This window comes from Crocodylus siamensis, chromosome 13 (genome assembly GCF_052110815.1).
Source record: "Crocodylus siamensis isolate JL-2025a chromosome 13, ASM5211081v1, whole genome shotgun sequence".
Taxonomy (NCBI): Eukaryota; Metazoa; Chordata; order Crocodylia; family Crocodylidae; genus Crocodylus; species Crocodylus siamensis.
In genome coordinates, this window is record NC_143407.1 from 22893716 (window position 1) to 22918169 (window position 24454).

The 24454-nt window shown below is 43.0% G+C and overlaps 1 protein-coding gene across 6 annotated transcripts in view; it reads right to left on the bottom strand.

Moving 5' to 3' along the window:
• Positions 1-5050: 5050 nt before the first annotated feature.
• Positions 5051-24454, bottom strand: part of COL26A1 (collagen type XXVI alpha 1 chain) — a 314212-nt gene continuing 294808 nt past the window's right edge. For 3 of the 6 annotated variants that reach the window (XM_090025116.1, XM_090025112.1, XM_090025111.1), the window contains 4 exons: positions 22024-22068; positions 17622-17666; positions 15559-15643; positions 5051-10544 (listed from right to left, as the gene is read on the bottom strand). In XM_090025116.1, the coding sequence (XP_089881242.1) occupies positions 10369-10544; positions 15559-15643; positions 17622-17666; positions 22024-22068 (351 nt within the window). In that variant the 3' untranslated portion in view covers positions 5051-10368. The other 3 variants (XM_090025113.1, XM_090025115.1, XM_090025114.1) reach the window with 3 other exon arrangements.

Below are 24454 nucleotides of genomic sequence, written 5' to 3' on the forward strand. Positions count from 1 at the left end.
AAGTAGCAGCACTAAAAGTTTGAAGCTATGCCTCCTGCTTCTCAGCAAAGATGAGCCAAGAGGACCTACATGGGCCCAGAGGAAGCAAATAAGCCAGAAGGTGTTTGCCCCAGTAAGATGGATTCTGTCCTGGAATAGACAGTGCCCTGGGTTCTCTTTAATGGGATGGAAGCTCCTGCAGAGCTATTTATCAGGGAAAGCACTGGAGAGCAGGCTGAGTAGTAATTAGGATCTTTTACTAAGAAGCTGGAAGCATCAATTTAATGCCCCTCTGGTTAAGGAAGTCCTAGATCCTGGGGCTCCTCCTTCCTGAACAGGTAACTTACCTTAACTACTAAGCTAACACATGGGAAGGTCCTACTGTACCTCCAACTTACTCCTGAACAGTGCATGCACAGGGTGCTCTTACTTTGCAACAGATGGAAAAGAACCCCAAACTCTGTCAAGTGGTGCCAAGGACCTGCAACTATGCACCTGCCACTTAGGCATGTGAAGGATGCCTAGCTCTTAGTCTGTGTCCACTTCACTTCCATCTGTGAAACCAGAAGGATGAGTAGAACTTTCCTGCCTCATAGGTTTCATAGATTTTCATAGACACTAGGGCTGGAAGAGACCTCGGAAGATCATCGAGTCCAGTCCCCTGCTCAAGGGGCAGGAAGTCAGCTGGGGTCACAGGATCCCAGCAAGATAAGCATCCAAATTTTTCTTGAAGGTGTTCAATGTAGGTGCATGAACCACCTCCAGTGGCAGGCTGTTCCAGACCTTGGGGGCCCAGAAAGTGGAGAAATTCTTCCTTATGTCCAGCCTGAAACGGTCTTACTGGAGTTTATAACCATTCAACCTTGTCATCCCTTGGGGCGCTCTGGTGAACAATCGTTCCCCCAGATCCTGGTGAACACCCGATAAACTTATAGGTGACCATCAGATCACCCCTGAGCCTGCGCTTTTCCAGGCTAAAGAGCCCCATAGCTGTCAGCCAGTCATCATAAGGTCTTTTTTCCTGACCTCTGATCACACGCGTGGCTCTTCTCTGGACTCTCTCAAGCTTCTCCACATCCTTTTTGAATTGAGGAGCCCAAAACTGGATGCAGTACTTTAGTTGCAGTCTCACCAAGGCCGAGTACAGAGGGAGAATGACGTCCTGGGATTTGCTTGAGAAGCATCTATGGATGCAAGCCAGCGTTTTGCTTGCTTTACTGTCCGCAGCATCATATTGAAGACTCATATTCATCTTGTGGTCAGTCATGATCCCCAAGTCCCTTTCATCCATAGGGCTAACCAGCATAACACTGCCGAGCCTATAAGGATGCTGCAGGTTTTTTCTCCCAAGGTGGAGAACCTTGCATATTTCAGTGTTAAACATCATCAGGTTCTCGTCCGCCCATTTCTTGAGCCTGTCAAGGTCAGCCTGGATCACCCTCCTGTCTTCAGGTGTGGATGCTTTACCCCGGAGTTTGGTGTCATTGGTGAACTTGGCCAGTCCTCCTCTGACTCCAGTGTCCACATCATTAATGAAGATGTTGAACAATATGGGTCCAAGGACAGAGTACCCTGGGGTGTAAACTGTCAGGGCCAGCTGACTTGAAGATGTCCAGCCTCTCAAGGTGTTTCTTCATGAGGTTAGCATTGATGGAGGGTAAGGAATCTCCCTCACCCGGGCCTCCCTGTCCTGTAATGGGCAGGGGCATCCCATGGGACTGGTGAAAAACCGATGCAGAGTACCCATTTAGCAAGTTGGCTTTTTCCTGGGCATCAGTTGTTAGTTGTCCCATCTGGTTTAGCAGAGGTCCAATGTTGACCTTGCTTTTCCTCCAGCTCCCCACATATCTAAAAAAGGACTTTTTATTGTCCTTGATACTCGTAGCTAGTTGGAGTTCAGTTGCAGCCTTGGCTTTCCTGGTATGCTCCCTGCAGGTCTGGACCAGTGCAGAATATTCCTCCTTGGAGGTGGATCCCATCCTCCATCCTTTGTAGCTCCTTCTTTTTAGACGCAGGAGGTCCGCTAGTTCCCTGGAGAGCCAGGGGGGCTGCTGTGCCCTTTTGCTGCCTTTCCTCCGAAATGGGATAGCCTTTGCTTGTGCATCCAGGATCGCTCCCTTGAGGAGCGACCACTCATCCTGAACTCCCCTCTCCTTTGGGCCATGGTCCTTTAGGCTTCACTGACAAGCCTCCTGAGCTTGCCAAAGTCAGCTTTCCTGAAGTCAAGGACTTCTGTATTGCTGATTGACTTGCCAGCTTTACGGCGGATGGTGAAGGTGATCAGCTCATTGTCACTGTCACCCAGCTTCCCTTCAATTGTTAGGTTGCTGATTAGGTCATTCACCATTGCCAGTATCAGGTCAAGCAGCGCTTTACCTCTTGTCAGCCCGTAGACTTCTTGTGTCAGATAGAGCTCATCCATGCATGAGAGAAAATTTAGCTACCATTTGGATTTGGCCGAGTGCTCTTCCCATGAGATGTCTGGGTAGTTGAAGTCTCCCATGACAACCATGCACCGGAAGCATATGGCCTCAGCCAATTCCCTGGTGAACTCCTGGTCAAGCTCTTGATCCTTGATAGGAGGTTTGTAGTAGACTGGTGTGTGCCCTGTGCCATGTTCCCCATGGATTTTAACCCAGAGGGTTTCTAGTCATCCACGCTGGGCACCAATGTCAGCTTTCCTTGACATAGAGAGCTCACCCCCACCCCTTTGTCCACTCAGTCTCTCCTGTACAGGGTAGAGCTGTCTATACCTGTGGCCCAGTCATGGGCGGAGCCCCACCAGGTCTCCGTTATCCCTATGACATCATAATTATTTGTGTTAAGCAGGAGACAAGTTCCTCCTGTTTATTCCTCAAGCTCCTAGCATTTGTGGACAGGCACGCAAGTGTCCCTTTGGGGGCCCTTGCCTTGCCTACAGATTGCTCCAGGGCTGGGGCAGGGGTGGGCTCCCGTAAGTGCCTTGGCCTGATGGCTTTGCAAGGGTTGCTCAGTGGGCCAGCAATGGTTGTGTTCCCCCCATCCCCTGGTGGGCTTAGTTTAAAGCCCGGTGGAGCAGGTCAGCCAGTCTTGCTGGGAAGAGCCTCCTCCCCAGCGGAGAGAGGTGGAGGCCATCCCTTCCCAGCAGCTCACTGCCTCTCTCACCAAAGAGTGGACTGCGGTCATGGAAGCCAAAGCCTTCCCTATGACACCAGCGCTGCAGTTTTTGGTTTACTTCCTGGTGTTGTCAGGGCATATATAGTTAAGTGTGAGGTGGGTCCTGAAAGATAATACATGCAACCTGTAAGGCTTAGTAGTGCTGCATGGGCAGGAGATCTGTTAGATTAGGAGACCTCCCTCATGTTGATATCAGTATCAGGGGATAGGAACCATGTAATGAGTTGGAAGGCTTTGACTTGGTGGTCATTGACATGTTTCTGTTTTACATACACTAGTGAGGGATGAACAACTTATCTGGATATCAACAATGTAAACATGCCATTAAGTCAGAACACACACAGATTGCTGTTTGCTTGGATTGGGGTTTGTGGTTTGGAAAAATAAATACTGTCAGAGTCAATCGTGACCTATTCTGTTCAATCAGTGCTGTAGCACTTCTACAGAGATGAAGCTGTTTTCCTGACACTTTCAGTAGAAAGGATGAGAGAAACTATAGTCTTGTGGCTTGGGCACTGACTGGGATGAGAGCGACCCAGGGTTAAATGCCTGCAGTGTCAGAGGACCTGTGCTCTGAATAGGACAGAGATGGGAATGGGATATGGGGCTCCACCTCCCAGGCTGCTGTCCCAACCATCAGACCATTTTTTTGATTTCATTTCACTGAACCTTGGAATGAAGCTGAACCTTAAAAAACTGGTACAAAAAATGTGTTCCCTCCAGTCAGCTCTAATTGGATGCAACTGCACTGGGAGAAATGGCAGATTGCCTGCTATATAGCCAAATACCACACCACATTGCTCAGAAGGGATGGCTGCAAAGGAAGGTGTCAGAACCTCCAAATCCTGTGTTGAGTAAGGTAACTTGGGTTGTCTACACTGCAGACTGCAATTGTGACTACAGCTCGCATAGAGGTATACAAACTAGTGTTAAACTGGACTGCCGAAGGAAGGTGGCAAAAGCATCTACAGAGAAGGGTTGGAGAAAAAGCAGATAACTATTGGGGGAGATGAAGATATTGAGATCGGGAGATCTGGGCACAGGGAACCAGGCCCTTGTCTAGGAAGCAGAGAGGTAGAGAACTTGTGGGGAACTTTGGGCTATAGATGATTTTAAATTAAATACTGACATACCTATAAGCACTATTGTATTCTCTTAGGCTCTGCCCTTACTGTGATGGTCAAGTCATTCTGATCTGTCAGATGATAGTTTGGGGATGCCTCTGTCAGCAGCAGGGATGGTGGGAAGTGTAGAAGCATCCATAGCAGCTTGACATTACTAAGGGATTCCCAGACACTAGCATGAGCCCCCTTTAGCTGGCTACATGGGGAGTAGAGCTGCTTTGCCCACATATTGCATGTATGCTTGTGTAAATGGGGTGCTCTATTGTAGTTAATGTAGCATAGTAGTGTGATTACCACAGGTAGAAATGCAGGATGAGGAGTGAGTACTGTGTAAAGTCCTAGGTGTATACTTATCCAAGAGCCTTTCCTAATAGTTGGCAGTAGAAACAATCTATTGCACTCCAGAAACATACATTTGCTCTTCAGCCTTATTTCTGTAAGCCTCAGGAATAAAAGTTACACCTAGCTGAGATAATTTATTGAAAACAGATTGGTTAACCTGTTATTTTGGTTAACAAGAATGTCCAGAAGCCTCCCTCCAGCTTGCCACTAATAAAGGTGACCAGCATAGAGTTGGTAATTGGTATTTTTGATCCTCAAGAAACTAACGGGGCTAAGAAGTTCCCTCATTTATATCCCTGTTTATAAAAAAAGAAAGCACCTTAGAGTGGTACTAAAGACACTGAATGAAAGATGAAGTGGCAGAAAAGAGAGACAGATTCCCAAAATTAGGTAGGAAATATATTCAAACCTGCTAAATACTTCCTAAATCCAAAGAACTGGACACCATGTTCACTTACAGTATGTCTTTATTTCTCAGTGCATTACATGAAAGGTCTTTGGTATTTGTGGGCTCTTGAATATTGTTCCCACTTGGCTCTGTAAAAAAATGCTGAATACAAAACATTCCATATACAGTAACAAAACCCATAGCAAAGAGAGAACTAGATACCATGAACAATAACATAGCAATTATGAAAACAGAGAAGTACCATGCAAGCTGTGGGGTGAACAGGTTGTTTTTTTTCCCTCCGTTAATGAGGTTTGATGATAAACTTTAATGCCTGCCATAAATGAGTTCATCAGGTCGGAAGAGATTTACTATTGCTTTCTTAACAATTATACATGATCACAAGATATTGTGTAATGCTGCCCTATAAAAAAAAAAACAAAGATTTTAGAGCTTATTACAATGAGAAAAGCCAGGACCACTTGCACACATACAAAACACACAGATATAAATAAAAAATACTGTGTCAAATAACTAGAGGGAAAAAAAGTTAGCTATTTTTTCTATGGCTTCGAATGTGTGTACATGTATAGCACCTTTCTGATTTGCTTGGGTAGCGATTGCATAAACCATAAGGTGTTCGACCCCACCCACCCAAACTATTAAGACAGCAGAATGAAATGTCACTTTGAATAGTAGTGAGATTATAACTGTGGAAGGAGGAATTTCCAATAAATCAGTAAGAACCATTGTGCATTGAGAAGTAATTCCAGAGCTGATTGTTTGTCTTTCTGCAGCCACGGTAGCAGGTAAGTTTCTACATTAACCTAATTATGAGAATGAGTCTTGGATCCAGGTCTTTCACTTGTGCAAACTGTCATAAATCTAGTGACCTCACTGGAGCCTTGCTGATTTTTATCATCTAAGGAACTGGGCCTGACTTCAAGGCTTGATCCTGCTCCCATTAAGGTCAATGGTAAATTGCCATTGCACTTTATCTTCCAAGGGGCAGAAATAGCCCTTCTTTCTAGCTAATTCTAATTTTCCTGCATTTGTGTCAAGTCTTCACAATAAGTGCCTTTTGGATGCTCTGGACTGAAGCATTCTCTGTTTCCTAAGAAGGTACAGCTGGCTGGTGAAAATCAGGGTGCATGAACTACAGCATGTTCAAACGGGCAATATGCAGCCACTGCTTCTGGTTAGCTCAAGGCAACGGAAATGCTTTTCTGTCACCAGAATCAATCCAAGCTGAAAAGCATTGGAGTTCAAAGAAATATGTTAAGTAAGTTCCAAAGAAGTCTTAACAAAGGAAAAGAACACACTATGGTATTGCACAGTATGCACATAAGATAAAGCACTAACATTTCAATTAAAATACACTTCTAAATGAGCACGCATCTGAAATAAATTCCATCCCCATAAGTTATGAAGAGATGGCAAAATGCATATGCCCAAGCTAAAATGAATCTTAGTATCCTGCCTAAGATAACAAAATGGGATCAGAGTGGTTTATTTAGTCATGAATATCATTAATTAAAACATCAGGTTATGTTCACCTTTATAACACTTATTTAGATTGAGACTGCACAACAGTATCGTATAACTATTGACCAGTTAAAAAGGAATTAAACCCCAGTACAAAAACAATGTTCACAAAATATGATCTGATTGCTTCCCAGATTAAAGATACAGTACCACGCTGATAGCTATCGGTATCTAACTAAAACAAGAAGTGTTGGGAGCAGAAAATTACATGGCTTTTTTATAGAAATCTGCACAAGTTGGTAATTAAAATGATGTTGCAATCTGAACCTGAAACAGCCTTTTGACAATCAATCTGGTAGGATTAACTGCAAACAATTTCAATTAAATTTTCTTTTGTCTTGCCACTAATTTGTTTTAATTAAAATCCAAAATCCTAGTCAAATGCAAATAAACTAGAGAGACCACTCATCAACCTAATACACTAATTTTTTTTTTACTTCATGAAGACTAATTTGTAGAAAGAAAATTATCCCTTTCAATTCGCTTGAGAGACTCTGGAATCCCAGCGAATGCTAATAATCCACCGCATCACATTTCTTTACCTTCCCTAAATTAAATCCAATAGCTACGTGATCATTGGAACAGAAGTTTCATATTTCTGTTTTGAAAGATCAGGTGTAGTTTTTATTTTGCCTCTGAAGTTCTTTATTGGGAAAACTCTTTCTTTATGAGATGAACTGTGGCTCATGCCAGCAGGATCATCATAAATTTTTTGATCAAAATGGTCTTTCAGGACCCAATTTTCCAAGTGCTCAGTACCAGGCATAAAGGACCATCAGGGTGAAGATTCTCTGCTCAATAAAAGATGCAACACAACTACCTTGTAAATGTTAAACCACTGCTTGACCTCCAAAATAGAGTCAACATTTTGTTTGTAAGGGGGAAGAGAAACTGTTCCAAGAAAAATGTTTAATGCAAATATGGAATGGGGGTGCTATAACAAGACTTGATGCTATAAATTCCCTTTAAATAATTTCATGCCACCCAAGACAGTGAATTGAGGATAATGTTATAGCTGGTTTACTGGACTTGTTTGTCTGCCATCTGAAGGCAGATAAGCTGTTTTTATTAGTATTTTATATTTAGAATGAGAGCTGGTTGCCATTTTTTTTCTAAAAGGTTTTGATCTCAGTGAGTATTTTGCCCACACACTTGTTGGAGTAACCTTGGGACTTGCAAATACGATCTATTTTGAAGATGATTTTACTGTCCTGGAATAATTAACCAGGGTGAGACCATTCCTCTGTGTCAATGACTTAATTGGCAAGGACAAAGAATTTCACTCTCTCTAGACTGGGGTTTTTGCTCCCTGTTTTGGGATCCTGCAGACATCACCAGAAGAGAACTTGTCCAGAATGCAGTATGAAAAGATGTACTAAAGACTGTGAAATATTTCGTTTTGGAAAAATGATGCATTCAGGTTTAAACCAGTGTTAAGCTCTCAAGGTTTTGCATGGAAAGAGGGAATAAAAGATGGCACCTGAGCATATTTTATTTTCCATCCTCAGAAATTTGCTGCACTTGACTTGAGCAACAAAAACCTTGAGTGAGGATCCAGCTACACACCCTGACTATTAAATGAACCCCAGGTATTATTCACAATTACTAATCAGTGCCAGTGGGTTAAGGAAGCACATTGGATTACAGCCTTCAGTACTACTTAATTCTTGTCCATCTCCACCGCTTAATTGTACAGCACTCAGCAACTTCTCTTCAAGGAGCACTTTCTCAGTTCATGACAATACTAGTTTAACATAAATAAATGCTACTGACTTCCACCTGTTTTAATAAGGCCAAATGAACCTCCGCTATAATTCTAATTATTCCAGGTTGAGTTCTCACTGTTTGTTTCTAGCAATACAGTGTTCATAAACCTTATCTGGATGTTTCAAGATCACATTACAAAGAGATACAACATAAACATCCACATAAAGTTAATGTAGCGTCCCAGTAATGTCAAACTGAAGGCACTAAAGACTGAGCACCTTATTTTATCCGAGGAATATGTCCAGTGACAGCCCAAATTTCTAATGCCTCTATTCTGACCTTAGGGGCACCATCTTTTGTGGGAAGAGTGTACTTAAGTCTACATTGTCTGTTGAGTAGTTGGTCTCTCTGCTGAGGGTATCAACAAAGGTAGCAATGGATTGTAATGTTAAAGGTGGTTCTTAGTACATGGATATATATTGTATTAGGGAATGAATGACTTTGCCAACAGAAACCATTAAACAAAGGACTATATTTGCTATTGCCCTGGACTGGTGACTGAACACTATTTAAAAAACAAACCTATTGTTATCTATGTGAATGGCACTGACCTGACCTATGTGTTTAGACAGCAGATGCAACATATTCATCACCTGAGAGAAGGTAAAACATTCCCAATCAAACTGGGTTTCCCTACTAAGTACTTTTGCAAAAGGTGATATGCCAGCTTTCTGCTGCACAATTACAAGATAAACCATTGGCAAGAGTCTAATCTATACAACCAGCGATTCTCAGCTGGGGCCCAGCCAGATCCTTTGAAGGGTGAGTGAGGTGTGAGGAGGTAAGTGAGGTGTGAGGAAATGGGCTTGCCCCATCTGAACCATCCTACTGCCCAGTCCCTGTGTAAGGAGGGAAACACGATAATATATAAATTGTTTTTGAAACTGGGTGCTACTCAATTCACAAATGTTGAGAACTACTGCCTTATATGATATGTTGCCAGCACACTGTTTTCTGATTTGAATTGCTAGGTGACAATCAATGGATAAATGCACTTATGATACATGCTAAATAAAATTGTATCCAAACAATTCCTAGAGCAGGGGGGCTGGACCCCATGATCTGACAAGGTCCCTTCCAGCCCTAAATTTCTGTGAATTCCTCTTTATGGTATTAAATGGGGCAAAACATTTTCTATGAATATTTGTTTCTAGCATGAAATGAATCTTTTTTGGCTGTTTGAGTGACACAAACACAAACTAGGTATGAAAACTTCAGTTGTCTTACTGCTACAAATGTTTACAAAAAGATTTTTGATCACATGCCTAAATATGCGGAGAAAATAAATTTAGTATTCCATAATTAGTCACACCAGAAACCTGGTAAGAGTATGCTCATCCAATCACAAAACACTCACAACTCAACACAGGTCGAATCCTAGATTTTGAATTTCAATCAAAGACTAAGAATAAAGTAGAATAATTTGTGGAAGACTTTGAACAACAAATATGTACATTTGCGAAAAGCCACCATCTGTTATGATGTTTCACAAACAGAAACAGTGAAAAATTTGTCAAGTGATTCATTATTAATTTTTTGTTCTACTCTTTAAAAAAAGCAATCCTTGGAAGATAGGTAACAATGCCTTAGCAGAGCTACTGAATGTGGTACCCTCAACGGGAAATCAGCAAGAAAACAACCGTGGTTCAAAATGACCACATGCCAGAAACTATTGTATCATAGTGCACAGGGCTTTGCTTTGAGGAAGGGCAGGGCTGAATGAGGTCTAAGCAGCATTTTAACCAAATAACATGTGAGAAGGAAGAAGGCAAAAGAGGAGGATTTGTGCCTTTTTGAACAAACCTAGGGATATCCACTTCCTGGGATAGCTTCTAGAAACATGTGGCATCTGGTATTTCAGATGCAAAAATATAATTATTCTTCATGTGACACTTTCAGCAAGAGAGAAGACATGCCCTTGCAGTAATGGCTTAGCAATATCCAACCAAGGAAATGCCACTGCCAGCTCTGCAGCTTCCTAACCACTTCATTCTGCATGTTGCAGTTAAGCATGAGGATACTGTATCTTTAATGGGCAAATGGGCTGTAGAAATTACTAACACACATTTATTTCATTTTGTTGCTTTTCCTTTTGTCTTCACTGTCATCCAGCAGTGAAGAGAGGACCTGGTAGGGCTGGTGCTGCTGCTGGGGTCCACCACGTTTGATCTTGATGCTTGCTCGCAGAGGGGAGCCTGACATCACATCCTGCCCAGAGCCTGGTTCAACGGAAGATAGAGAGTCTAAAAGAAGGTAAGACAAGGGAGACCGCTACTTAATAGGAGAGACAGTAAAGGAGCAAGTGAACAGTCCTGAAGGCTTGAATGGTATGTGTTACGATGAAAAAAATGAATGCCCTGCTCCTGTTACATTCCTCCTCTGCTCTTGTGCCTTTCACCCATTTCCCTTTCATGTTTCTTCTTCTTCCCTTTTCTTTCCACTTATATCATCTTAATTAACCCACCACTGAACACCACACACAAAAATTGGCTGCCATTGTATTGTCCCGACGCCCTTACATTGTATATCTTGTTTAGTTCAATTTGTAAATTCTTTGGGGCAGGGGCTGTGAGCTAAGCTATGTCTATCCAGTGCTTATTTGTTCTCTCTTGGTCTGCAAGCACTATAAGAAACATAACCAATGTAATAGTGTTTGGTGATTAATACTTAGGAGTGTTTTGTGGTCCTTGGAAGATGGCAGTTATAAAAGGGCAAAGCGTCACATAAGCAGACATTGAGCAAACACTGAGATTCCACATTATGGAGGGTTTACTAAATATCACCCACTGTACAGATGAGAGGAAATGAAGCACTGAGTAGCTAAGTGGCTCAGCCAAGGTCACGTAGCTCATTTATTATAGCAATGAGAATAAATCCCAGCAGGTTGGTCACCCAGCACTTCAGACATTGGCTTGCACTTATTTTTTTTATAGCTCCCCTGCCCTACAAAGCTAATTTTACTTTTGGCAGTGGCAACAGCATTTTTCCAGTGTTCAGCAACAGATGTTGAAAACCCTAACGCAGCTTCTTCATTTTGAATGCCCCAGTTTTTTTTCCTTTGCCTTCAGAGATGGACACTTGTTCATTTCTCTGCCAAGGGTCCAGCTTCACTAGCCAGATGTCCATCGGTTATTTGCTCACAAGATGCAACACTCTGTCACAAGCAAGTGTCCTGGTACAAAGGGATTTTTGTTGCTTTAGCTGGAAAAGTCATTGCCAAATGACTGACTGGGTTTTCCTGTGTCCTGCTGGGCTGCTCTTGGGAGCTTGCTAATCCTCTGATTATCTCAAGTTTCCATCCTGTTAGAGAGGAGTTTGGTTTGTCAGTGTATTTTGCTTTGTTGCTTGGGTGGTTTTAGTTTCCAAAGCCGCAGGGATGTCTGTGAAAAATGAAAGCATGTGATTGGCATTTCAGTGTGGGCCTTCTCAGCAGGGCACTTTCTGGCTGTACTGAAGTCTATGGCACAGCTACACTTAAAGCAAGGTCAGATCCTTGGGATCTGGTGATTTTAAAATTGTGTGGTGCCTTCTCACTTTAGGAACCAGCTACCAACAAATTCCATTCAGTATAACAGAACCGCTGCATGCAAACAGGGCTGCGTTGTACTTCCTGTTTCTTCAGACTTCGGGCTCAGTGAAAGGCCAGTTTTGAGCCGAAGCTGTTCTTAAGAATTCAATACACAACTTGTGTGAAAGCCAGGGCAAGAATGGTTAATAATGCAACTTGCTTATAAGTAAAATAATTGTTAAGGAAACTTAAACTAAGCACTCTTGCTCAATCTCTTTGTCTTTAAGAGAAAGCTTTGCATTTTTACATGAGTTGCAAATTCTGCACAGCAAATATCTGGGCACAATTCAAGTTGCTCTTTTTTAGTCATTAAGGCCCTGTATTTCCAGTATTGGCTCATTCTCAGGGCACGTTGCAAAGCCTATTTAGAAAGACCTGTCTTGCTGGGTTGGCTTGAGAGCGGTTTTGGTTGCAGTTGACTCTGGATTGATTTTGTCACATAACATTCTTTCAGGTGCATGTACGCAAAGATTGAGCTGCAGTTTAGACAGTTCTATTCTTTCTTTATAGCATATAAGCAAAAATACACTAGTAGTAGAGTAAGAAAAAAGGAAGTATATATTAAGGTGATGTTTAAACACAAATGTGTTTGTTGCTTTAACCAGCAGTTAACTATTGACCTTCTATTTGTCTGTGTATGCAACAACACTGGTATAAATGTGCTTATATCAATATGAGTATTCCCCTTTCAATACAGGAACAATAATATTAATAGGAAATAGTAACAGAAAACACAGTTATACTGGTGTAACTATGGTTACACTATGGATTGTGCAAAGAGAACTGTATTTGTTTAAAAAAAGATATTGTAACCTAACTCAACTAGTCATAAGCCAAAATAATGGAATCAACTCACTAAACAAGATGTACCCAGTTTTTTCCCATAATTTAAATGGTATTAAAAGGCTGCCATGGTCACTTAGTAGCACTTTACCATAATATAAATGGCCCCAAAAGATAAAAAGTATTGTAGAGTAAGATTCACTATAATGTACTTGGACCGTCAGATTTCCAAGCATTTTTACAGAGCATACTGTGTTTCTCTGGAACAGATGTATGTAGCTCACGAGCTTTGCCATCTGTATGAGGTTGTCAAGTGTTCATGCTCCAACCTTCAGACAAATAATTTGCAAATCCCCTGTCTCCAAGGGCTCTCACACACCACCTTTTTTCCTTCCCAGTTGGGCTCAGCAGGGTAGACCAGGGTTACAGACAGACATTCAAAAAGCCTGAGCCTGAATTGATTCAATCTTTGCAAGTTAGTTTAACCTGGCTAGGGTAAACCAGTTTGTAACCATACAGACATCCCAGACATACAGGAACATGCCTGCAGTGGCTCAGGCTAGAAGCCAGGGGGCACTAGAGCAGCCCTCCCTTCCCTTCCACGATGCTGAGCTGAGGGGGGAATGGCCAGTCCTGAGCTGAGGGGAGAATGTCCAGTCCCCAGCAGAGTGCTCTGATTAAGGAGGGGTCCCGCACCCACCGGCCCAGCAGGGAATGATAACAGTGTTTATTTCCATAACTCAGTGTTTATCACTCCATTAAACAAACAACACAGGGACATTACCAGCTACCTATTGATTCTGCCCTTGTGCCGTCTCCCACAGCATGGACCATAGGCAGCATGTGGTCTGCTACCTAATGCTGTGTCAGTGAAAGGCAGAGGGGGTGGTGGAATACCTGCTTAGAGGGGAAGGCGGAGCAGAAGCCAGGCAGATGCCTGCAGTATCTGCCAAAGGTGCAGCCAGGGAGTGGGGGGAAGGGCAGCCCTGTTGTGGAGCAGAGAGCCCTGCCCAGCCCAGAGAGCATGCTGGGGTGTAGGGGAGTCTGATTTAACTTAAACCAGCAAGGAGTCAGGGACAGACATTGCATAAACTGGTGACACAAATCAGCTAAGTCTAATGCTGCATTCAACCATGTTTATCTCAAACCAGTTTCAGCCATTTTCAAACTGGTTTATGTGCACTGAACATCTGTTGTGTTACAGGTTTAAACCAGTTTCTGATCACTTAAACTGGTTTATGTGTAATGTCTGTCCGTAGCCAAAACGAGCTCCTGCCTTGAGATTCTTCTGATCTAAGACAGTATATAACAGTCAAAACTAATAGGAAATACAGGACAAAGACCACAGTAATTAATGCGCATAAAATTTCAAATGCGCATAAGCAACTTATGCTGCTCAGCCCTGTCACTCTTGAAATGGGTCTTAGATGCTTGTAAAATTTTAACCCATGTGTTTACATTGGCATTAGACAGTGGTCAATGGAGCCAACTGATATTTGGTTAGCCTGCTTCCCAAAACCATCCTAGGGAGGAATGGATCTTGTAGAGAGATGTGGGGGAGAACTGGGGTGTGGTTGCGTGGTGTAGTAGACAACCATTGATCCTCTGGATCATGGTGTACGCCTAAGAGGTCTAGTCAGGTGCCTGATGAATCTACTTGTACAGAGTGCTGCGACTATCACCGCAAGACTTTCAACATGTATGGCTAGGGAAGAGTATAGAGGAGTGGAGGCTGCCCAAGACCCACCTGCCCCATTTAGATTATTGAGACAGAATCCAATGGCCAGATCAAGGCCAGATGTTCAGTGCCTCAATGGTTGTAGATTCTGCCAGAGAGCAACAGGTAAGAACTGCTGCTGACTGCCTAACACCTCAGTGAGGTTGAGTCCAGGAAACAGGTTGAAAACAATTCACTGCATAAGGGGCAGTGCTGGTCGAGAAGCATTTGGGTAGCTGCCAAAAAGCCGAACTGGTTTCTCACAGGCATGTGGTGAACAAAGCTGAATTATGAACAGGTCTAAAACATTTTGTCCTATTGCAGTTTCGGAAAGGTAGAAAGAGACTTAGCATGTTCCTGCATCTGTTAATGCACTGGCTCAGTAACTTCCCAGGCTCCAAAAAAGAAAAGGAGAAGCCTGACCTGCACCCACCAGAAACCCCCTCTCTGGTGAAGGGGTGAAAGGATTGTATCAGTGATGGCAAGGGAAATGGTTCCAACTGAAAAACTAAGCACTCTGTTTAAGGAGAAACAGTTGAGATGTTAAGAATCTCCTTAAAGGTCTCAAAATTCACTATTTTTTACATTGTAATCGTGGGACCTGCAAAGATTGCTTTCCTTATGCACTAATATTTGGCCACAAGTGCTATAAAAGGCAGATCCTTAGCTGTGCAATCTATAAGAGACCCATCAAAGTCAGTGGACTGTTGCTGGTTATTTACAGCACTTGAGGATGTGGCCCACAAGACTCTGACAAGTTTGCTAAATTTGTAGATGTTACATGAAGTAAAATGCAGCACAGCTTGATCTGTCACTGACAAGTCAACCACACAGACCTGTCTGCACTACAAATGTCTTTGGGACATTTTAAGCATTGGTGTAAGCTAAAATAACTCTCTTGCCGCAAATGGGAGTTGCAGGTGCTCAGCACCTGTGCAAACTGGCCACTTTAGTCACCTAATTATAAATATAGAAGTCTAAGGTCAGAAGTACAATATTGAAAGTCTTGGCCTAAACATCTGCTGACCGATGGCAGTCAGCCCTAGAAGGCTGTAGCTCACTGAGAGATCAGATTAAAAAGGTAGGTCTGGAGCGTGCAGGCACATATGTGTCACTTATCTCAGAGCTCAGAACATCTTGCCTATTCAAGAGAAAGCAAAATTTAACTCCAGGAATTCACACCACTTACCATGAATTCCTATCATGTGCTCTAGAATTAACACCCTTTCAGCTAAAATCTTCAAGGCTTCTCGAAGTTGTTGAACTCCTTCTCCCTGCAAGACAGTGTACAAAATGTTAGCATGTGCTTATGGAATCAGCTTGTTATATATTGATGTTCATAATGTAGCCCTCCAGGCTTCTAGATTCCACACTGCTAACACAGACCCTGCAATTTTCTTTTTATTAAAACATAAAAAAGTTGCAAGTCTGTGATGACAGGAGATACATCTCTATAAAAAACTGAAAAGAAACATGAGACAAAGATATTTTATTTTAAACCCACATCCTAGCATCCCAGCAGTTCTGGTGAAGTTTTGACCTATATCCAAAATTTTAACTTGGCTTCTACTTCCTTAGTGCGCCAACGCAAATTGAACCCCTCCAATTTGTAAGCTTTGGACTAGTGCAATGCACTTTGTGCCCATTTTCCATAGTCTTGTGTGCTATTTAAATAACAAATATTTTTATTCATGAAACAGATCTGTTATTTGATCTGAGCATCGCCTAGGGATTTGCCTGGATTTCCCTTCACTGATAGTGAACCATGAAACCAAAAGAATCTGCCAGAACCCTTTTCTGCCATGTTTTATCAAATTATCTATAGCAGCTCCCTCCTGTGGAGAGAGAATTTTTGGCACTTTCTTGGTGGAGTCCAAAATGTCTTACTCTTGAATACTCAGTGGTAAAGGCAAGTGATGAAGAGGCAAGTAGGAGCACACCTTTTAAGATCACAAACAAAATTGAGCCCTGGCTCATGGCTTAAAAATGTTATTTAAAGGTTTGCTTTTTGGGAATTGGCTTATAGGTGAGTGAGTGAGTGAGTGTCATACAGTTTTCAGAGCCTTCAGAAGCAGACAGGCTGTCTAACACAACAAGGCCAATGGATACACCCACAGCGTGGGAAAGTGGGGGCATGTACCACATTGTTCCATAACATGAGATAAGGTGGCACCAGCTCACAAATCCTCAGAGTGGGGGGCCAAAGTTTTCTGATTTTGGGAGAATAGACCAAATTAGGAGAAGGCCCAGAAAGACCAAATTAGTATGTGTGCATATGCTAGGCTTGGAATATGCTGATGGAACAGAACATGGACAGTGTTATAAACAGGGAGACCATTTCAGTGACAGCCATGGATGGAGAGTCATCATGAGGGTCCCTGAGAGGGGTCCCCATTCCCTTCCCCGTTCTCATCCCCTGGGAGGGGTCCCCAAAGCCACCATGGACAGAGGGCACACCGCTAGCCTATCTCATCTACCTCACGGGGGTGGGGAGGGTGGGCCTTGGCATCCCACCTCCAGGCTGCAGACATGGTGACATTTGACACCTAAGAGAGAACCTTAAAGTGAAGCCTGCATCCTGGCCAGACGTTTCTTGACTCTGATGACAGCCCTAGAATTGGTAGATATATAGAATTGCATGATTGCTTGTATTGTTTCTTTTCTGTTATCACTGTGTTTCCATAAATTTGCCTATTATTGACTGGAAAGGTTGTGATTGGTCTGAGGGTGGAAGGGTGGGTCATGGTCATCTTCCCCCTCCCAGCCCCTCTGGAACAAGGCATCTGGGTCTAAATCCAGAGCCAACACTGGTAAGGGCACATAATGCATCAAAGAAGGGGTTGCGTAGATACACCGTGCAGGCTTTTTAGGCTGAAGGGGTTCAGGCTTCGACTCAGGATTTCCAGCTCATCCGCTGCCTTCCTGTGTGACCTGGGGTATGCCACTTAATCATCCCATGCCTCAGCTTGCCACCTTTCAATGGGGGTAATGCTTCCCTATCTCACAAGGCAGCTTTTTATTAAAACAAGTAGCCATGAGTATCAAATGCTGTTAAGGTACTTAGATCAAGCCAGGAAAAGATTTGCCTAGAGTTTGAACATCCCAGTGCTCAGGTATTTGCATCCCAGTTTAATTGTCTACCTTTGTAATTTTGGAGCAGTCTCTCCCCTAGAATACAGAACAAGGATAAAACCTGGCTCCCAAGGGAGTGGGCTTTTCGGCAATAAAATATTAAATGAAATGTTCTCTTACATCAGCTCCTTTGTCTCCTTCTTCACCTTTCTTTCCTGGTTCGCCCTAAGAGGAGACAGATAAACACAATTCCTTGTGAAGAAGGGAAGAATAAGTCAAAATATAAATCCTTCCCTCCAAACAATGCACCATCAGCAGAATAAAATGAAGTCCTGACTATTTAATGTTGCAGTATCTGAAGGTTTTTAGAGTGAGAGCTAAATACAGGCCTGGTGTAAGCTGAAGCAAGTTCAACATGACCTCTGTATATACCCCTGCCAGACTTACTCCAGAGTGACCTGATCTGAAAGTTGTTTGCACTGTACCGAAATGCTGAATGACTGTTGTGTGCTGGGACTTTGACCAAAACCATATGCATCTCCTGAGACTCGTTCAGTGAGCAACATTTTACAGGAAAATACTGAAATACAAACATCCCCAAACAAACACATTTTGGGTGCATCCTGACACATGTGCAGCGCATATGCCGTTTGCGGCACCTCAAAGCAGTTTGAGGTACCACAAACTGCACACGGCCCACATGCACCCATTTGCCACGCTGCAAATTAGCAGCTCAGTGATTTTTTCTGATACTGGGAGATCCTGGTGTCAAAAAAAAAAAAAAAAAAAAAAAAGCAGCAGCACAGCACATGTGGTAGCAGTGTGCAGTGCCAGAAAGGGAGCCTGGCCAACCAAAGCCCGGTTCTGGCTGCTGGCCAGGCTCCAAGCAGCTGGCTCAACACTGCTGTCCCAGAAGGCCCCCGGGTAAGGCTGGTGGGGACAGCACAGGTGATGGAACCAGGCTCCCCTACCCCACCCAGGTCACTTTGCTGCATGCTCTAGTGTGCATACAGGGGCATGTTTGGGGCAAACAGCAGCCACACAAATACATGCCACTGCTATTTGTCCATGGAAAATGCTTCCCTGTATGTGCATGCTTGTCAGATATGCCCTCTGAGTCTAAGCTTTCTCTTCCAATAATAATCCGTATCCACTATTTAGGACTCCCATTCATTACCCCCATCACCCTCAACGTCTGTACAAGATGCACTTTAGTGAAGAAAAACTTCTTAATTGTGCAATTTGTTATGACATTCCCTTGCTGCCCACTCAGCTCATCAGGAAGTGTTTGCATTTCCCAAGCAGAAGATGGCACAGAGAGATTAAACCGTAAGTAAAATAAAGAGCAAGGAAGAGGACCAGGAACTGCTGAATAAGGTAGCTGGGAATAGGTCTTGGCTCATACTGGGCATCACAGAGACAGTTTCAATAGGACTGTGAATGAGCCAGATGGGAAAAAGGAGAGGGGAAGGGTCAGCTACGGTGAGGTAGATAGATGAATCAACAAGATAAAGAACCATTCTCAGGTCAAACAAGAGCTCTCCTGCCACTTCTGTCCCAAGCACCTGAAAACAACTTGTCCAATTCACTTGCCTTCTACCTCTGACTCCAGCATTTTTTCATTTTTGACCATGACGTATCCTGGGAGAGGATATTCAAAAGAGATCCTCAACCTGACTAGAAGTGGGTAATCCCAGAAAGAGTGGGAGAAATCCCATTCTTAAAAGTACTGCAGACCATGGAGGATTGAAGTGTTCAGAGAAGCTCTTGAGGGTGTATTTTTAGTTGCTTATTCACACCGAAACTCTGGCCAAGGAAGCCAGTATTCACCATGAACAGGCCAGCAAACAGTGGAGTCTGCATGGGGGAGACTTGGATAAAACCTGAGCAGAGGGTCTGTGTCTGGTAGTGGGATGCCTGGCTGGGCTGGGTGAGTGCCTGCCTAGATTGTGCTTGGTGAACCAGGCTCTATTTTGGTAGACATTTACACTGAGCAGGGAGGAGCTCTCGGTTGCAGAGCCCAGCAGCAGATCAAAGGTGGACAAGGAGGTGGGACTTGCCCAAGCAGAACAGCTGAGGCAGCCAGAAACCCCAACAACCCAACATAAAAGCCAGCAAACAGGGGAGTTTGTGTGGGAGTTCAGAGCGACATTGTCGGGGGGGGGGGGTTGCCCTTAATTTGGTTGCTCTGCATGTAAAAAATATTATTATGGTTACTGCTATTATTGTTGTTATTGCTAGTAATCATGCTCAGATCTTCTTCTTTGGCTTTAGAGCTTAGTTTTTAAATTTTTCATTTGTTTAGGCGCTGATCAGGAAAGACGGTAGGTAAGTAGAAGGCCAGCCTATTTATTCAAGTTTCCTAGTCCACAGGGAAGACCAGAGCAAACACAATGAAATAAAAGGGATGCAGGTAGAAGTCCAGCAGCAGGGTGGGATCACCCAGTTTATTGCACCAAGTGCCTTGGGGAAGATTTCTTATCTGTGCACCTAGCAAGGAGCCCTTGGCTTTTAGAGGGTGGCTGAACTGGAGCAGCAGAGGAAGGCAGAGAGGGTCATAAAGCAGGCTTACATTGAGTAATCCCACCTCCCTGTAGCAGCCCACAGGCAGCTGGGAGGAGTGACAGTCTCAGAGTAGGAGGACATCAAGCTAGGAAGCAGGGAAACAATCCTTTACATAGGACCTATCCTCCAGCAGATATCATGGTATCCTCTTGCATCAAGGTTACTTCTCCAAACTTCTTGACATTATAAAAGACTGCTTGCTGGAGCAATTAGTCCTGAAACCTACAAGAAGAAAGACCATTCTTAACATAGTCCTAAGTAGTGCGCAGGATTTGATGCAAAGGGTAATTGCTACTGGACCATTCTGCAATAGTGACCACAATGCAATTGGGTTTGACCTCCATGTAGGAGAGTTGACAAGAAGAAAATCTACCACAGTAACTTTTAATTTTAAAAAGGAAACTATACCAAAATGAGGAAGCTGGTTAGACAGAAGTTTAAAAGGGCCCCTAAGGAGGTGAAGAATTTGCAAGCAGTATGGGAACTGCTTAAGAACATCATATTGGAGGCACAGAGCAAATGCACACTGTTAAGAAAAAACAAGGAAGCAGACTGAAAAAAAGCCCAAAACCAGCATGGTTCAGTGGTAAAGTTGCAGAGGCAATAAATAGAGAAAAGTCTTCTTTCCAAAGATGGAAGTCAAATTCGAATGAGGAAAATAGAAAAGCACAAACTCTGGCAAAGCAAATGTAAAACCATACTAAGACAAGCTAAGAAAGAATCTGAGGAGAAACTTTACTAGAGACATAAAAGCTAATGCTAGAGGCTGCACGTGGGAGAGGCACAGTGGGAAACGCCGGTCAGACCCTGTTCACTCTCCCTTTCGGTATCTAGGAAGGAAGACATTTTACACATTGTTAGATTGGTACTGACTGTATAGGACTGTATGGACAATTGTGCATTGTATAGGATGGTTTGGATAGGCATGAACCTGCCTCAGGCAGGGGGGTTGATGACCTCTGGAGGTCCTTTCTAGACCTATTTCTCTTTGATTTCTATGATTAGTCCCTGCCACTGTAACAGAGGGTACAGAAAAAGATGGACCTGTACATGACCCAGTAAATGGAAGTTCTTACGTTTTTTAATAAGAGACTTATTGTTGAGGTCAAATAGGAATTCTAGCGTAGGAAGGAAACTCTATTTCTGTCCACATAGGCTTGTTAGGAGAGGGTGGCAGTAGGGGTGTACTAAATTGGCATTTTCCCCCAGCTGTACTGACATGGTGCTGCTCCCTCCCTATCACCACTCTCTAACGCTCTCTGCTGCCTCTTCATCCCTTCTCCAATCAGTGCTCCCCATCTGTGGCCTCTTCCGGGAAACCAGGACAATGTTATGTACCTTGCCAAGTCCCTTCTTATCCAGTGGACTCTGTGTCCCTTGGTACCCTACACCAGGGTGTAAGTTAGCAGAAGCCAGGAAGGTAGAACTACAAACTCGATATTTGTGTTGTGTACTGTGGGTCCTGCTCCTTGAGTGACTTTCCTGGAGACTACCACAATACAAATAACAAGAACAGACTTTACAGCAAAAGGGAGGCGATATGTCAGATCTATCTTCTGAAATGCAGTGTTTCATTTACACTATCTTTTGTTCTGATCTTCTGCTACTAGTTTCTCAGGGGGAAAAAATCCATGGCTGGTACAGCCTCTCTCTTTGCTGGACTGCTGTACCCTCTCCTAGAACCAGCAGAGAGACTGAGAAGGTTTATTAGATCATCAACCCTACTTCCAGGGTAGTTTTTATATTCTATCAGACATTTCTTATCATCTACTTGGATATGAAGTATAGCACTGAAATGAAGCCTTTCATTTACACAGTGCAATAAAAAGGTGAGGCTTTTGTGTGGCTTTTCGGAGAGGGAGACTTCTGACCTGTATGTTGTATCAGAGCCCCAGCAGAACTTCTTGCCTAATAGCTATTCACTATTTAAGAGGCTGGATGTACTATATACGCCCCCTTTTTCCACCCCCAAACCTTCTGTCTGTCTCTCCTGCACATACCCACATACAACACTTACAGGAAATCCCTTAATGCCCCTCTCTCCAGTCAGACCTGCTTGTCCCTGTTGGAAATAAAGTAAGTGTCATTATGAGATACTTTTCCTTTTGACAAGAATAAAATGTAATTTTACCAGACCAATTAAAATGGTTTCACTAGAACTTTTAAGATCATGATAAGACCATTCCAAATTGCTTCTCTACTCGTTCCACATTAAGGGGTAAGGTAATATATTTCTTTAAAAAAGAAGAGATACTGCATTAAATTTATATTCAGAACTTAGTGACCTCTGCTGTCAAACTAGATTCTGAAGAAAAGGTAACATCTGACTATGGCTCAGTTATCCCCAGTGGAAGAAACAATTACTATGGACTTCTATGGGAGCTTCTTGGATCCTTCACCGAGCAAATCAGGCCTGTAGACAAGCATAAGAAAACAGCAGTTCATCTAGCTAAGGGGCAGTTTGTGCATCAAGGTTTTCTTTACACTTACATAGAAAACATGGATCTCTCTCACTTTTCTTTTGCTGTGGCTGTCATTAACTGCATAATCCATGAACTTTATCTATATGATGCTAACCTTAAATTTACATCCATCAAAACCAAACATGAAACATTCAGTTCCCCCTAGTGGCTAATGTCATAAGTAGCACCAATTTTAGTTGCCAAGGGCTTAATATAGCCTTAACCAAGCACATGTTGTTTCTGTTTCTCACTATGAAAAGCATGCCTAATACCCAGAAATTCAAAATGTAGAGCCTACTACAGGTGATCAAAGGTGTTGTACCTGCCATCTTCTATAAAAATCTTATTTTCTTCTGCCAGTATACTCTATAAATGTTTACCATCCCATCCATGCAGAAGCAGAGCTAGTCAAAAAGATACACGTTGTTGTGTGGGAAGTTTTGACATTTCAATTAGTTTTCAATCTGATGGAAAAATTGAAATATTAAAACAGCTATTAAATAGGAAATCTGAAAAATTTTGATCCAGAAGGCTTTTGCTCACATTGAAACTATATGTAATATTAAAAAAAAAAAAAAAAAAAGTAAAATGTCATAACAATAGCAAAATGTTTTTGTTTCATTTCACTGAAACAAAACCAGAAAGTCAAAACAATGCATTTAGGTTCTTTCCAACTGAAAGTTTTACTAAAATGTCGTGATCCCACAAAACTTTTCAATTGCAACAAAAGTGTAATTTCCATCACATTTTTAGTCTAACTATAATGGGTGATATTCTTAGCACACAGTTAATCATAGAATTAAGCCTTCAAGAATACTGTCAAGAGCAGTTACAGAAGAGCTTTTATCAATCCCCTGGATGGAAAGTTCAATAGTTTGTCACAGCAGAGAACTCTATTTTTAAATTTAAAAAGACCTTCCCTGACAACTGAAACAAACATCCAACAGAAATAAGACTCATTCAATAACTAGAGATGAAATGTATTAGCAACCACTTAGTCTGTTTCTGTCATGTCTCTATCATACATGTATCTGTTATACTAGCCAACTGCCCATCAAGAATGATGGGGGTAGGGCGGGGGGGGAGGGGATGGACTGCCGCCACCTAATGCCCCATGCTGCAACTTTTCTGCCTCTTGCAGGGAGCGGGGTGGGGGAGCCGAGGCCAGCGCTGGTGGACCTGGGTCCCCCACCCCCTGTCCGGTCCTCGGCGCGGCTTCAGAATCATGGTGGTGCTCCCCCACGCTTGGAGCACTCTGATTGGCTGTTTCCATCAGCCAATCAGAGCACGGATAAAACATTGCAAACGGTCAGACAGACGTAGGCTTCTATAATGTTACAATTAGATAGCAGTGCGCACTGTTACAGTAAAACAAGTCAGTACGGGATTGGCCATGGAGCAGCTGGAATTAATTACATAAAAACTGATCACCATTACAAATGGGTTCTCTCTCACAGAGGGATGCAGGTGGTCTCTCTATATGCAAGGAGGAATGCTCTTTCAGACTCTTTCAACATCCTTTAAACAGAGCCCTTGCCTCTGTCTCTCTACCATGATCAAGTTATTTCAGACAACAGCATCTTCCTATGGCAAAGAGCTTTATATGATCAAGTTTCTGGGCGGCTACCAAGTTGGTCTACAATCTGGGGACATTCATGTTAATCCTGTACCTAGCTATACTCCTGTGCAGACTCCAAGTTCATCCACAGTTAATCAGACTGCATTTGGAGTATATCTTTCAAAGGCCTCCTAGACAATCAATCTGTCTCTTAGCTTGAAAAAGTGGTCAGAAGGCAAAGATGGGTGTCAAGTCAAGTCAGTCCTGAGGCTGCTGTGACCATTGGGGCACCTTAGATACTGTAACAACCCTCCTAGATTAATTGAGTTGCTTTGCATCATTGCTGATTCTTCTTGCAGAGTGACGTGGTGGCACCCATCTCCTCTCCAGGTACGGATGGCCACTGGCTCCCAGGGAGCTCATCTGCC